We start from the raw sequence: 14,090 nt of genomic DNA, 5'->3' as shown, positions 1-14,090 counted from the left end.
TTAGTAAATAACAGCCAACAGTGCTTTGTATAAGGTTACACAATCACGACATTTTCTGCACTCCACACATTTCTGTCAGGGTCAGCTCAAACAAACACAAGCAGTAAATGTCCACAAAGAAGAGCCTGGGGGGAGATGCCTGTCGAGAACTTGAGGTCCTGCAGGCTTCTCCCTGTGGCCAAATACCGCAGGGTAGCGACCAACCTCTGCTCCGGAGTGATGGCTTGCCTCATGCAGGTATCCTGCCTGCTAATATAGGGGGTCAGCGAAGCCAACAAACGGTGAAACACGGGGTCCGTCATCCTGAGAAAGTTCCTGAAATCATCAGGATTATTCTCACGGATCTCACGGAGCAAAGGCATATGACAGAACTGGTCACGCTGAAGCAACCAATTCTTGGTCCATGAACTCCTCCCCACCCTGTTCATGGACTGGACTTGTGTCAAGGTCAGGACCCCAACACCAAGCCCCCGCACAGCACGAACTGTACGAGGAGTACGCATACGAAACATGGCTAGAAAACGGTCGGCTGCTCAGAACGAAGTAACAGAACGCACTGAAGAACAGCAAGGCCTGTGAAGAGCGACCTGAAAAACAGCAACGAGCGGACAAGATCGCACAGAAAACTCCGATACGAACTGACTGCACGCACTGAAGAGCAACTACAAACCCACAAGCACAAACTGAACGGCAGAAAACGATCTGAAAGCCACGAGTCTGAAAAAGCGCGAATCGTCTCTCACCAAACTTTTACTAACACGAGATTAGCAAAAGGAGCCCAAAGGGTGCCGCGCTTGGTTCTGAACCGGCCTTTTCTAGTCTCATCGTACGTGGTGTACGTGACCGCGTGGTTGTCGATCGGAAATTCCGACAACTTTGTGCGACCGTGTGTAGGCAAAACAAGTTTGAGCCAACATCCGTCGGAAAAAATCCTAGGATTTTGTTGTCGGAATGTCCGAACAAAGTCCGACCGTGTGTACGGGGCATTAGGCTTCATGCACACTGGACATTTTTTTTTTTTGCTGCTTCTAGGGGCAGTTGGCATCTTTTTTCCTGCCTCCAAACTCTGCTGCATGTTAGCCTAGGCCTTTATGGGAGTTTAGAGGCAGGGATGTTTAGAGGCGGCATAAAAAAACCCGCAACAGCCAGTACATCCAGGAGCAGCAGAGTTTTGGCTGAAAAAAAAAGTTCAACAGACCTAAATGCTCTTGGCAGTTTAGAGCTTAAGCGGTAATTCATTTCAATGAGCAGCATAAATTATTATTCTGACAAATGAGATTAATTAACACTCAAGACCTTGATGCGCCTAAATGCCTTACATACAGTGGATGCATTTTAGAACAGGTTAACTAAAAAGGTTCACTGGTCACCACTTTACCATCAACAGTGTGATAGACTTGTGTGCTTCTGCTATAGACTGTCCTTGTATATTGTGTTCCTATACATATTGGTAGACAGTGTGACTTTTTTTATGCTAGTTGGTGAGTGTTTTCTGAAATATGTTTTCTTTTGTTTGCTCTGTGCTCTTAGCTTAATTATTGCTATATGTTTGCTCCAACATGGTGGCTCTCATACACTAGAGATAGGATCACACTATATAGAAGGCCCTGACAAGGCAGTGTGGCTTGCATATATACTTGCAAATGTTATGCAACTAAAACCTCTGTTAGACAGTGTAATTTGACTTTTTTTGCTAGTTAGCTGGTAAGTGTGCAGGGAAATACAGTTTCTTACATTTGCTCTATGCAAAGCCCTTCCATGTACACCTTACTTTAAAAGCTATTATTATTATTATTATTCAAGATTTATATAGCACCAACAGTTTGCACAGCACTTTAAAATATAAAGGTTAATAGTAAAATTACAATACAGTTTGATGCAGAAGAAGTAGGAGGGCCCTACTTATGGCACTTATAATCTAAAGGATGCCAGTCGTACCAAGGTATTAACTGTGGGTGATAATCTGAGGGAGATGGCTGAAGTACAAATATTAGGTAGAGGTGGGGCAGTCTTCCCTGAATAAATTAGTTTTCAGGGATTGTCTAAAGACAGGGAGGTAGGAGCTAATCGGACATACTGTACATAATATTTTGAATGTTATACATTGGGCTAGTTGAAGCCAATGGCAGGATTTGCAGTGAGGGGAAGCAGCCATGGATTGGTTAATAAGGTGTATGAGCCTATCAGCAGCATTTATGATAGACTGAAGGGGGGCAGGGGTAGCCTGTGTAAAGGTAAGCCAATGAGAAGGGAGCTGCAATAGTCAAGTGGTAGATAACCAGGGAAAAAAATAAGTAGTTATGTGGTGTTGCTAGACAAGAAGGGGTTAATTATGTTAATGTTACAGAGGTTAAGGAGGCAAAATGTAGCCAACGATTGGATGTGGGGCCCAAAAGGAGAGATCAGAGTCTAGGTCTACACCTAGCTCCCTGGCATGTGTGGAGAGGCTAATAACTGTGCTTTTGAACTCAATGGTAAAGTCATGAGGGGAACATGAGGAGGAAATATTACAAGTTCAGTTTTAGACAGACTGGGTTTGAGTAAATGGTGCAATATTCATACTGATATGTCGCCCAGTAAATTTGTGATACATGAGCTTGAGGGAGTGATCTGGGGAGTAGAGAGATTGATCTGGGTGTCATCAATGTAGATATGGTATTGGAAGTCATGGAAGGTTATCAGCTTGCCCAGGGAAGAGATGTAAAGTGAGAACAGGAGGGCCTAAGGAGAGAGTATTGGGGTACCTCAGCAGAAAGAGAAAGAGGAGCAGAGGAGATACAGTTGTAGGTGACACTGAAAGTGTGATGAGATACGTAGGAAGAGAAGCTGTAAAAAGCGAAGCAGAAAAGGTCTAAAAGTATGCTTATGGAGTAATAGCCCTTGGTTTTGGCAGTTAGTAAGTCATTGGTGAGTTTTAGTAAGGTAGTTTCAGTAGAATGCTGTGGGTGGAAGACAAAATGCCGGTGGGAAAGAAGGTTATTATCAGTAAGGTAGCAACTCACATGGTTGTGGACAAGGTGTTCAAGAATATTGGAGGCAAACAGGGGCAGATAAATAGGTCTTGTTCAGACAGATGGGGTCCAGTGAGGATTTTTTAAAGGATAAGTTCACCTTTTAAAAAAAAAATGCAATTTTTTTTGGAGGTAAAAAAATATTCATTTTGTATTTTCTTTTGGGAGCATGTAAAGCATGCACCCATGATCAGTTTATTACAGGTGCAGTGTCAAGCTTCTGCAGACTGTCTGTCTGTGTAGCTGTCCACCCATGCCTCCGATATGTGCAGACAGTTACTGAATAACAGGAAGATCAATTAACTACCTAGAGCGCTCATCAGCACCCTGGCAGTTCATTGGGAACTACAAGCTATTAGCCGCAAAACATGATGTAGTTCATTGATTCATTAATACTTTAATTAATATGGGTGTAAGATGTAACATGTTCACAAAGGTGAACTTATCCTTTAAGTATGGGGGTAGCCATCGCATGTTTGAAAGGGGAAGGAAGGGTGCTGATGGAGAGGAAGAGATTGAAGATATGAGATAGAGAGTGTAGGATAGAGCAGGAAGGGGGCAATAGTAGATGTGAGAGGACAGAGTCCAGTGGACAGGTGGTGAGGTGGGCCTCAGAAAGGAGTTTGGCAACTTCCTCAGTGGTAACAGGGTCAAAGGAGGAGGAAAGTATTGAGTATGGTGTTAGAACTGAGATGCTGTTCGGTGGAGAAAGCTGGACACTGCATCTGATCATGAATTGTATTTATTTTGTTCTTACTTGATTTGATTGTAGCCGTATTAGTGCAATTGTGACAGAGAAAATTGAGTACTGCCCGTGATACTTTTTTTATTTGCTTGGACCTTGAAGAAGGGGACATACCCCGAAAGCTTGTCCTGAAAAATTGTATGTTAGTGCAAATAAAAAAAGTATCACGGACAGTACTCAATTTTCTCTATTTTGTTCTTGAAATGATTGGCAATTTCCTGAGCAGTAAGAAAGTTAGTGGGTGAAAGCAGTGGGGGGTGAAAAAGAGAATTAAGGGTGAAAAAGAGTTGATAAGGACTTGTTGAGAGGGTTTTGATGAGAATGGTGTAGTAGGTGTGTTTAGCAGCATAAAGATAGGAGTTGTATTTGATTTAAAGAACTGGAGAGGATCCTTTTTTTTTAGCTTGCTGGAATCAATGTGGAGAATAGGACTGCACCATACAGAGGTGCCTTGATACAACAGTGTGGCTTCCACATATCTTTGCATATATTGTGCAACTAAAATCTGTGGTAATTGTGCTGGAAAATATATATATATTTTTTTTTTAACTATACCTATGCCTAGGTTTAATTTTCATGTCTCACTCAAGTGTGCCTTAAATGAATATTATAAAATGAAGGGGGTGGTACAATTCAAACCCTTTTCTATAAAGGATTCTTAAAAAATACATAATTAGAACGGAACAACATTTTTTACATCAAATTAAAAACTGTGCAGTTTATGTACAAAATGTGGTTACCCTTTTCCTGGTTAAAAAAATATATTATTTTCAAAACTTTCTAAACATTTATAGCTTAAAGAATTTTATTTGTTATATATTCTATACGTATTTACTTCTTAAAAATAAAAAAAAGCATATTTAAATTTATGCCACTCCTAAATTTTGAAGAAAAACAAACAACATATTCTTTTTTTATAATGATGTGCATACATAGAAGCTGGGGGAGAAGAATACTTTTCCTATGTTGTAAAATGGACCATGCCAAGCTGAGAAGATACATTTATTGTTGCTTATACATTTATTGTTGCATGGCCTCCACAGTATGCTAAAGTGTAGCCTAAAGGGGAAGGCATGTTTCTTAAGAAGACTATAGCAGCAAGAAGGTGGAAAAATGGTGGGAGAAAAAGGGAGAACGTTGTAAAGTTGGAAAGGGTAGACAATCTCTTTTTAGCCATGGTGGCCCAATATATGTGTTAATGTCTATATCCGGTCGATTTTCAGTGAACTTTTGTGGGATATAAAATGTCAAATCTCTCGTAATAGAGTACAGTGCTGCATATGCACAGGACAGAACACCTTTACATCTCACAGTCCATCTTGTCTGCCCACTCAGCATCATCTCAAAGCACCTGTGTGACTTGTGCTATTACAAAATGGTGAAAATTAAACATTTAAACCAGAAAGCCCAATACTCACATTATACTTAAATATCTTATATATTATTATGTTAAAATGTTATTATAGTAGTTTTATTTGAAATTATATTAGCTAAACTGTGGCAACATTTTTGTACTATATTGCTTAGCAATAAATGTTATGTATTTGGGCAGGGATACTTTGCTAATAATGCCTGTGATTATCACTAATATCTTAATGCTTCATAGTCTGGTCTTCTAACCCATTGTAAAATTAGGAGATCCTCACAGCCAATTATTCATGCTTGTTGAAAGGCTTTTAGGAATTAGGTATAGAATAAAACATGATCCTCATTTAATACCATACTGTGATTCTGCTGGGAACCTCCGATAATGTAATATAAATAGAAACACAAGTTACAGAATGTAGTCTTGCACAGTATCATTTACATGTGACATTGACCAGAGATTGGCTCTTGTATGCTATTGGGTGAAAAAACTGTCTAAACACCTGGTTGGAAATTAACTTCCTTTAAATCCTTTTTATTGGATTTGTGTTTTATACATCTGTGTGAGAGCTACAGACATTGTCTTTTTCCAGAATGTAAAACCAGTTATCTGTCAAGGCATAGCTTAAATGAGTTGTAAAGACAGAAGTTTTTTTTTTTTATCGTAATGCATTATGCATTACAATAAAAAAAAACCTTCTTTGTGTAGCAGCCTCCCCAGCACCCCCTAATTACTTACCTAAATCCCATCTCTCTCCAGTGATGTCTACAAGTGTCTTAGCCACCCAGGACTCTCCTCTTGATTGGCTGAGACACAACAGCAGCAGCAATATTGGTTCCCGTGGCTGTAAATCAATCAAAGTCAGTTAGCCAATCAAAAGAGAGAGGGGGCAAGGCTTGGGTCAGGGCTCCATGTCTGAATGGACATACAGAGCTGTGACTCAGCTCAGGTGCTCCACAGCAAGCTGCTTGCTGTGGGGGCACTCAACAGGAGGGAGGGGCCAGGAGCTCCAACCAGGGACCGAGAAGAGGAGGATCCAAGCTGCTCTGTGCAAAACCAACTGCACAGAGGAGGTAAGTATAACATGTTTGTTATTAAAAAAACAAAAAAACAAGACTTTACAATCACTTCAAGCTAAATAAGGTGTTGCATTTATAAAGGCAAAAACAATCATCAAATATTAACAAGGTACCTAAAAAGGTCACACTCACTCGCAATGATGTAAGTTTACAAAAATTCCATGCTTCATGTACCTGCCAAAGGATCATGTTTTCAAGATTTCTAAAACTTACAAATACTACATTTGTGAAACCATTAAAATCCTACAGTCAAACCTTAATGTGGATACTTATGCCTGAAGAGTACAATTAGATATTTTTACACAAGTGCCCATCAATGCAAATGCTTGTGGAATAAATATCAGTACATAAAAGAAAGATAACAGTGGCACATGCAGCCACTAGCTGAGCGGGGGAATCAATTGACATGATTAAAATATGTTTTCTACACTTCATCTGTATGAATTCTGCCTGTAAAACCCAAGTGCTCACCCTTCACACATGTACTGTTGTAATCCTTCTGAAGGAGAAAGCTCCCCATTGGCTCCCGCTGCTGTCAATCAAACTCTTTGATGAGGGAGCGGGGATGGGGCCATGCCCCGCTGTGTTTGTCTATTAACACAGGCAGTGGGGCTTGGGAGTGAGCCTGCACCAGTGCCCCCATAGGAAGAGGCTTCCTATGGGGACACTGGTTAAAGAGGAGGAGCCAGGAGCACTGGCGGGGGACATGGGAAGAGGAGGATCGGGCTACTCTGTGCAAAACCATTGCATAGAGCAGGTAAGGATGACATGTTTGTTATTTTGGTAGATTTCATAAAATTTTCCTTTCAAATATATCTTCTACATATGCAAAGAATATTCCAAAATAGTGACTATTTTACACTAAACATGACACACAAATATTGACAAACATGAAAAAATACTCCTGAATAAGCCTAATATGGCACTAAAAAAGTGCTAAGGCTGCCAAAAAAATGATCTAATCATTTACAATTAATCAAATTCAGAAATGTGTCACACAGTACATAGTGGGTTCTGCAACAATATATGTTGATGTATGTTGGCCTTTATCCAACAAAAATATTGTTAACTCATTAAAACAGATAGTTCAGAACTGAGGGTCACAATTGACTTTATATCCCAAACTTGAATTTCAGGTCAGCAGATGACCTGATCACAACTACATGAATGTTAATTTTTCACCAGCTATACCATTTCTTGATTTAATCTAACAAGCGTTTAAATGTAATAAAATGGAATTGTAGTGTGATTAAGCTCCATTATTACTAGAAAGACATTTATTGTTCATAAAAAAACACACTGGGCTATTTCCCTTCTATTTTCATGGCTGATCTGCTTTTTCTGTCTAATGGAAAATCTGGCACATAACTCAGTTGGCACTACAGTCTTAGTAGCATATGGCTCCTAAGAGTCAGATTCCAGATACTAAAAAATAAGCTTATGAAACAGTCTCAGAGATTTAACAAATTGTCTAAAGATGCCGAGGTTATAGGCTGGACTAATTCTTCTGAGTTGGAAAGACTGCAAATTCATTTAGATTGGAGAAATGCATACTTTTGTTTGGTTTATTCAATAAGTACACAGGATTAGAATGATGTGCAATGTGCAGTAACCTACAATCATGTATCAAGTTTCATCTTTCAATAATATCACTATGAACAAAAGTCTAAATGGTTGTACAGGGTTTCCAATTTTTGTGTATTGCATTATTAAATAAGCTTAACAATTTCCACTTCATCCTATCTATATTTAGAGAGTGAGCACACTAGAGATCATTAAACTGAATGGGATGAGGGTTGGTTTGGGTTTTAGCTGTAACTGTTTGCCTGAATTTGCATAATTGCATAAGTTTCTTTACATCCAGTCGTACACTGGATTTAAATAAAATGGTAGGAATGATCAGACTGCAAACGGTTATTTATCCTTGATAGCAGAAATAGGGTAATGCCGTGTACACACGGGCGGACTTTTCGGCATCAAAGGTCCGACGGTCTTTCGGATGGACTTTTGACGGACTTTAGATGGACTTCCGACGGACTTTTGAACAAACGGACTTGCCTACACACTAAAGTCCGACAGATTCGTACGTGATGACGTATGACCGGACTAAAATAAGGAAGTTGATAGCCAGTAGCCAATAGCTGCCCTAGCGTCAGTCTTCGTCCGTCGGACTAGCATACAGACAAGCGTATTTTTCGTCCGGACTCGAGTCCGTCGGAAAGATTTGAAACATGTTCCAAATCTAAAGTCCGTCTGATTTTCAACCAAAAAAGTCTGCTGCAGGTCCGATGAAGCCCACACACGGTTGAATTGTCCGATGGATTCGTCCCGTCGGACCAGTCCGGTCGAAAAGTCCGCCCGTGTGTACACGGCATTAGGCAAATATTTTTCAAAAACTATTGCCTGAGAAGGCTAAAGCTGGACAGAAATGGTTAGAATAAAAAAAAACCCTAACAGATTCCACCATCCACACAAGTGAGGTGGATTAAGGAATCCACCCTACAGACAAGGCATTCTGACAGTGGCTCCCGCTACTAACAAAAAACATCAACAAAAGTTTTCTAGCATGTCCACTCAACAAACATCGATCTAAACTTCAGTCAAACAGGGATAAATACACACAAATTGAAATGCAGCTGGTCTCTGCTGAGGTGGCTGAATCTCAGTCCATCTGTGACCAGCTTTAGGGAAGAGATATTTAAGTGACTCAGTCACTTCTTAAAAAAGCTTCCCTGCAAAAAGGATTCATATTTTAGTATTACGCTTCCCACACCATCTATCTCCATGGCTTTAAAGCAGGAGTCTCAAACTGGTGGCCCTACAGCTGTTGCAAAACTACAAGTCCAATTATGCCTCTGCCTGTGGGAGTCATGCTTGTAACTGTCAGCCTTGCAATGCCTCATGGAGACCCCTGCTTCAAAGTGATATTCAGCTTTTGACAGGTCCAGGAAAGTTGGATACCTGAATCCTCTGTGTTTCCTTTTACTAGCTCCTACATGACTACAGGACATGATAATGATTTAGGGACCAGCAGCAAGAGCCACAGCAACATAGTGGGAGACCAAGAATTCAACACACACTAAAGTGTGTTCAATGAAGAAACTAATGCAGTGATTAAAGACTGCAGAAAACTACAGAATGGGCATCGAAAAGGGTAAGTATTAATCATTATTTTGGCACTAAAACTTATTTTAAGTAAAGACAGACTTTCTATATTTTCTATTTTCTATATTATATTTATATAATATAGAAAATAGAATATACTATACTATGTCTATATTTTCTATATTTTCTTCCTAAATAATAAAAGCAAGAAAGCAAAAATATATAGGCTTTAAACATTTTAAAAAAATCACCACAATATACTAGTTAATGCAAGTAATTATAGCACATACTGTGTTGAATGCTTTATGAAAATTAGCAACTGATTAAAGTGTACTTCTATAAATATTATTCTCGGTATCTATTTTTAAATTTTTGTACATTTGATCCTGAAAAAATGCAAATTACATTTTATGTTTATGAAAATGCGTACGGTTTATAAACTACATTTTATTTGCAATTTTATTGTAATTGAAGTAAATATGTGGTCTACCTACTGTGCAAAATACAGCACAGTTTCTGTTCTGTCAGCTGGCTCCATATGCTGCTGTCTGTAAACTATGCACCTTATTTGATATGTCACACTTAAAGACTGTTAGAGCTGAAGGTAGATTACAGTCACCATATGACATAGACCTCTTAGCCAGACCTCTGGAATATGAAACTTGAATTGATAGTAATGTGAAAGATGGTGTTTTGACTAGATTATTATTCATTCATGGTCGTCATAACATTCCTTCCGAATAATTTTTAATGCTAAATGACTGCAAACTAGATTTTTTTATACCATATGGCTGTAATCCTATCACACGTGGAATATAGAAGAGTGCCTAGTATTAACATTTAAAGCATATCTGAAGCCAAAACTAACTACTGTGTCTAGAGACACACATTTTGGCTTTAGCTATACTTGAACAATAAACCTGTAATGAGCATGCACTAACAAATCAACCTATCAACCCACCCTTAAAGGGGCTGTAAACCCTAGTTTTTTTTAATAAAAATAACAAACATGCCTATACTTACCTACTCTGTGCGATAATTTTGCACAAAGCAGCCCCGATCCTCTTCTTCTGGGGTGCCCTGCCGACTCTTCAGGCCACTCCTCTTCATCAGGTGCCCCCACGGAAAGCCGCTTTCCCTAGGGGCACCCATGCAGACTTGCTCCTGAGTCCAGCTGCAGTATCCATTGATACAGACAGAGGAACTCAGCCCCACCTCAGCTCCTGTGTTTGTTTGACAGCAGTGGGAGCCAATTGCTCCTTCTGCTATCAATTTGTCCAATGAGGAGAGAGACAGCGGCTGGAGCTGCTTTGCTCATGCACATCGCATGAGGGCTCAGGTAAAAAAGGGGGGAGTCTGGTGGGAACTGCAGCACAGAAGGTTTTTCACCTTAATGCATAGAATGCATTAAGGTGAAAAACCTTGAGGCTTTACAACCACTTTCACTATACAAAATCTTAATGTTTATTGGAAAATCAGCCTAGTCACACCTACAATAAAAACATTTCCCATAGATTTAATGTGGCTTTACAGATGTACCTGTAATAAAATAAACTTTCCTGTACCTGTAAACTTTGCTGTCTCAATCTTAGTGGTTCTAGTCTAACCACATTCAAGTTTACTATCGATCACAGCCTATACTGAACTAGAACACCCATCATAAAATGGTATAGTATCGGCATATAGGCCTAGGCACAGGATTAGTGGTCTAGTTTAGGAAAGGTTGTGGGGTGACTTTATGTTCTAGGAAGATATTACTGTTTGTCTACTTCTGGTTATTGCTATTAACACATGTACATGTGTTTTAAATTCTACTATACACTTAAGTGATATTACTTAAAGAGGAGCTCCAGTCTAATTTAAAAGACATTAAGAGTCAGCAGCTACAAAAACTGTAGCTGCTGACTTTTAATAAACAGATACTCACCTGTCCCAGGATCCACTGCTGTGCTCACCTGAGCCTTTTGTTCCACTGGTCTTTTGTCCCCGGTGGCAGCATCTTTACTGTGGGCACCCAGCTGTGACAGCTTGCGGCTTCACAGCAAGCTGCCCACTATGCATGCAGGAGCCGCGCTGTCCATTGTTAATGGGATCTCTGATGTGTCCCAGAAGACTGCAGGGAGGGAGGAGAACTTCTATTCGGATTGCTTAGGCTATCCAAGTGGAAGTGAGAGTGGGTACCTTTTAAAACCAGGTACCCGCTCCCCCCCAAATAAAAGTGGCATTTGTTAATGAGAAGCAGGGGAGGAGTCTTTAAAATGGAACTTGGGAACTTGCCCTTTTGGGTGAACCTCTGCTTTAAGTGTAAGCAACAAAGTGCAAGTACTGCAAGCAAAATGGAAGAGAATCACTACTCACTCTAATGAGCTGAATTCTGAGCTAGGAATCATTGCTATAAGCTATTTTACAGTACCCGTTATTGCATTATTAACATGTTGTGGACCTTAGTGAATGGAGTAGGTAGAAAAAAACTTAAATGAAGTACTTTAGGCATAACGCAAATATCCAGGGCTTCCTCCTACACTGTGCCTGCTCTACCCAGCTAAATCATGAGGACATCTATCAGTATGCTCTGTATTGCAGACAACAGATCCTGCATGAACAAAGCCTGCAAATGCCTTTATTAAATTTGTAATAGATTCCTATGCTTTGCACCCTCATAACTTGTACAACTTATATAAATATTACAATTAAAACTAACACTGTTCACTGAATTTTTTTTATATCTTTTTATCTTTATATAACATGTACATTTTTTTGTTAAATGATGATTTTGGTATCAGCATATCTCCCCCCCCCCAAAAAAATATCATAAGTAATGACATTAGGCTCAATGCTGAAATCTAAAATTGACTTAGGTCTATAATAGATAAACAGGTGTGAAAATGGAAAGGGTTAAATAAATGAATGTATACTTTGTGCACAGAGAAAACAAAAATGTAAGTATGAAACATTCCATGTCAACAGATAACACATAGTGTTGGATGGCTGCTCGTGAAAAAGCCCTTTCAAATACATACATTAGATAAACAAACATTTATACATACCGCTGTAAATGTATACAATGTACATTCAGTTACCTTTATCATCAATGATTCAAATCGAAACTCTAACAATGCACTATATTTTTTTTTTAATTCACTTTCCTACAATGCTCTTCAGATCAAAATGGCTTATCTATATAGAGGTACTAAACACAAACAAATAACGTGCTGCGATAGACTTCATGAATTACAAAAAGATGCATATTTATCATGATCATAATTATAACACATCAGAAGAAAGTTTTCTAAATATTTTGAGAATGCACTGCATAACACACAGACAGCATTTGGAATAAATACCTTTTGAAATTCTTTGATGTTCGCCACATTGAAAGACAATATATGATCTTTAGCTCCAACATATAGTCTTCCCCGCTCTTCATCTAATACAAATGTGTTGTAGTTTGAGCTGTTAGCCAAGCCGTTGAATGTTATTAGACTGTTGGAGTCCACCATTTCTACAAAATATAAACAAACTGGTTACAATGAACTGTATAACAAAATAAAGTGCATTCATTCCAAAGTTGTATGGTACTACAAAAAAACTTTTGATTGTAAGCGCAAAAACCAGGGAACTGTGACTATTTTTTCTGTTAGTTGCATATCTGGTGTCAATCCTTATACTTGAAGGTACATACTTGAACTACAATGTTACTGCCATTGCTAAAAAAAACACTAAATAATTTACTTAAAATTCACATAAAGCCAAATGTATGTATAGCCAAATATATTTTTTCCCAGAATGTGGAAAGGTTAGCTCCCCTGTCAGTTTTTTGCAATCTGTGGATAAATTCCCTCCCTTTATTTGTCTTGGTGACCATAAACACCAAGACTGATGGTGGTAGGAAACCCAAAATGTTACATTCAGTATGTTACAAGAATCAAAGAAGAAGGAAAACCTTTCAATGGCGACACTTGTTTTGGTGACAACTGTCTAAGAGGGAATTCCCCTCACTTTGGAAAAAAGTTCTCTCATTTCTTATTGAGTCTCCGGGACTCTCCCTTCTGTATGCTATTCAAAACAAAACAAAAAAAAGTCTTTTTTTTTTTAAATAAGAAACATGTATACTTGCCTGCTCTGTGCAACGGTTTAGCACAAAGCGGCCCCAAACCTCCTCTTCTGGGGTCCTTGCCTCTTCTTCTCCATCTGCCCCATATCAAACCACTTGCTATGGGGGCAGGCATGCGTGCTTGACCCCAAGCTGGAATGTGTGCATCTATTGACACACACAGAGTGGCTCAGCCCCTCCCCCTGGTCTCTGACCATAGGATTTTATTGACAGTGGCAGAAGCCAATAGCTCCCACTGCTGCCTCTGTGAGCAGAGGGAATCACTGCCCCAGTGCTGGATCAAGCTAGGATTCAGGTAATTATAAAGGGGGCGAGGGGGTGATTTATTTTATTTATTTCAGGTACTTATAAAGCGCCATCAATTTATGCAGCACTGATACAAACACTGGGACCCTTTTTACCTTAATGCAGGGAATGCATTAGTATAAAAAATGCCTAGGCTTTAGAACCACTTTAAGGCTTTATTTTCAAACGTACCTTAAAGTAGAACTTTAGTCCTGAATTTTAAAATAGGTGGACAGACAGGCATATTAAAGCTTTGTCTCTGTTCTGCATTAAAGTTACTTACCTGCCTGTCTGCCCTTGAATAGTGAGCCACACACATGCAGCTCACTGTACAAATTTGACAAATTTGCCAGATCTTGCTTAGCATCACACCACACATGGACTG

General features: G+C 39.2%; 1 protein-coding gene across 1 annotated transcript in view; it reads right to left on the bottom strand.

The window, feature by feature from the left end:
- Positions 1 to 14,090, bottom strand: part of SEMA3A (semaphorin 3A) — a 388,300-nt gene that overhangs the window by 270,978 nt on the left and 103,232 nt on the right. The window contains exon 2 of the mRNA XM_073619547.1: positions 12,651 to 12,808. Coding sequence (XP_073475648.1) covers positions 12,651 to 12,808 — 158 coding nt within the window. The remainder of the gene's footprint in view (positions 1 to 12,650; positions 12,809 to 14,090) is intronic.

The sequence above is a fragment of the Aquarana catesbeiana genome, linkage group LG03 (genome assembly GCF_042186555.1).
Source record: "Aquarana catesbeiana isolate 2022-GZ linkage group LG03, ASM4218655v1, whole genome shotgun sequence".
Classification (NCBI taxonomy): Eukaryota; Metazoa; Chordata; class Amphibia; order Anura; family Ranidae; genus Aquarana; species Aquarana catesbeiana.
Note: the sequence above shows the minus strand (reverse complement) of the source record. Positions and strands in the feature narration are given on the sequence as shown.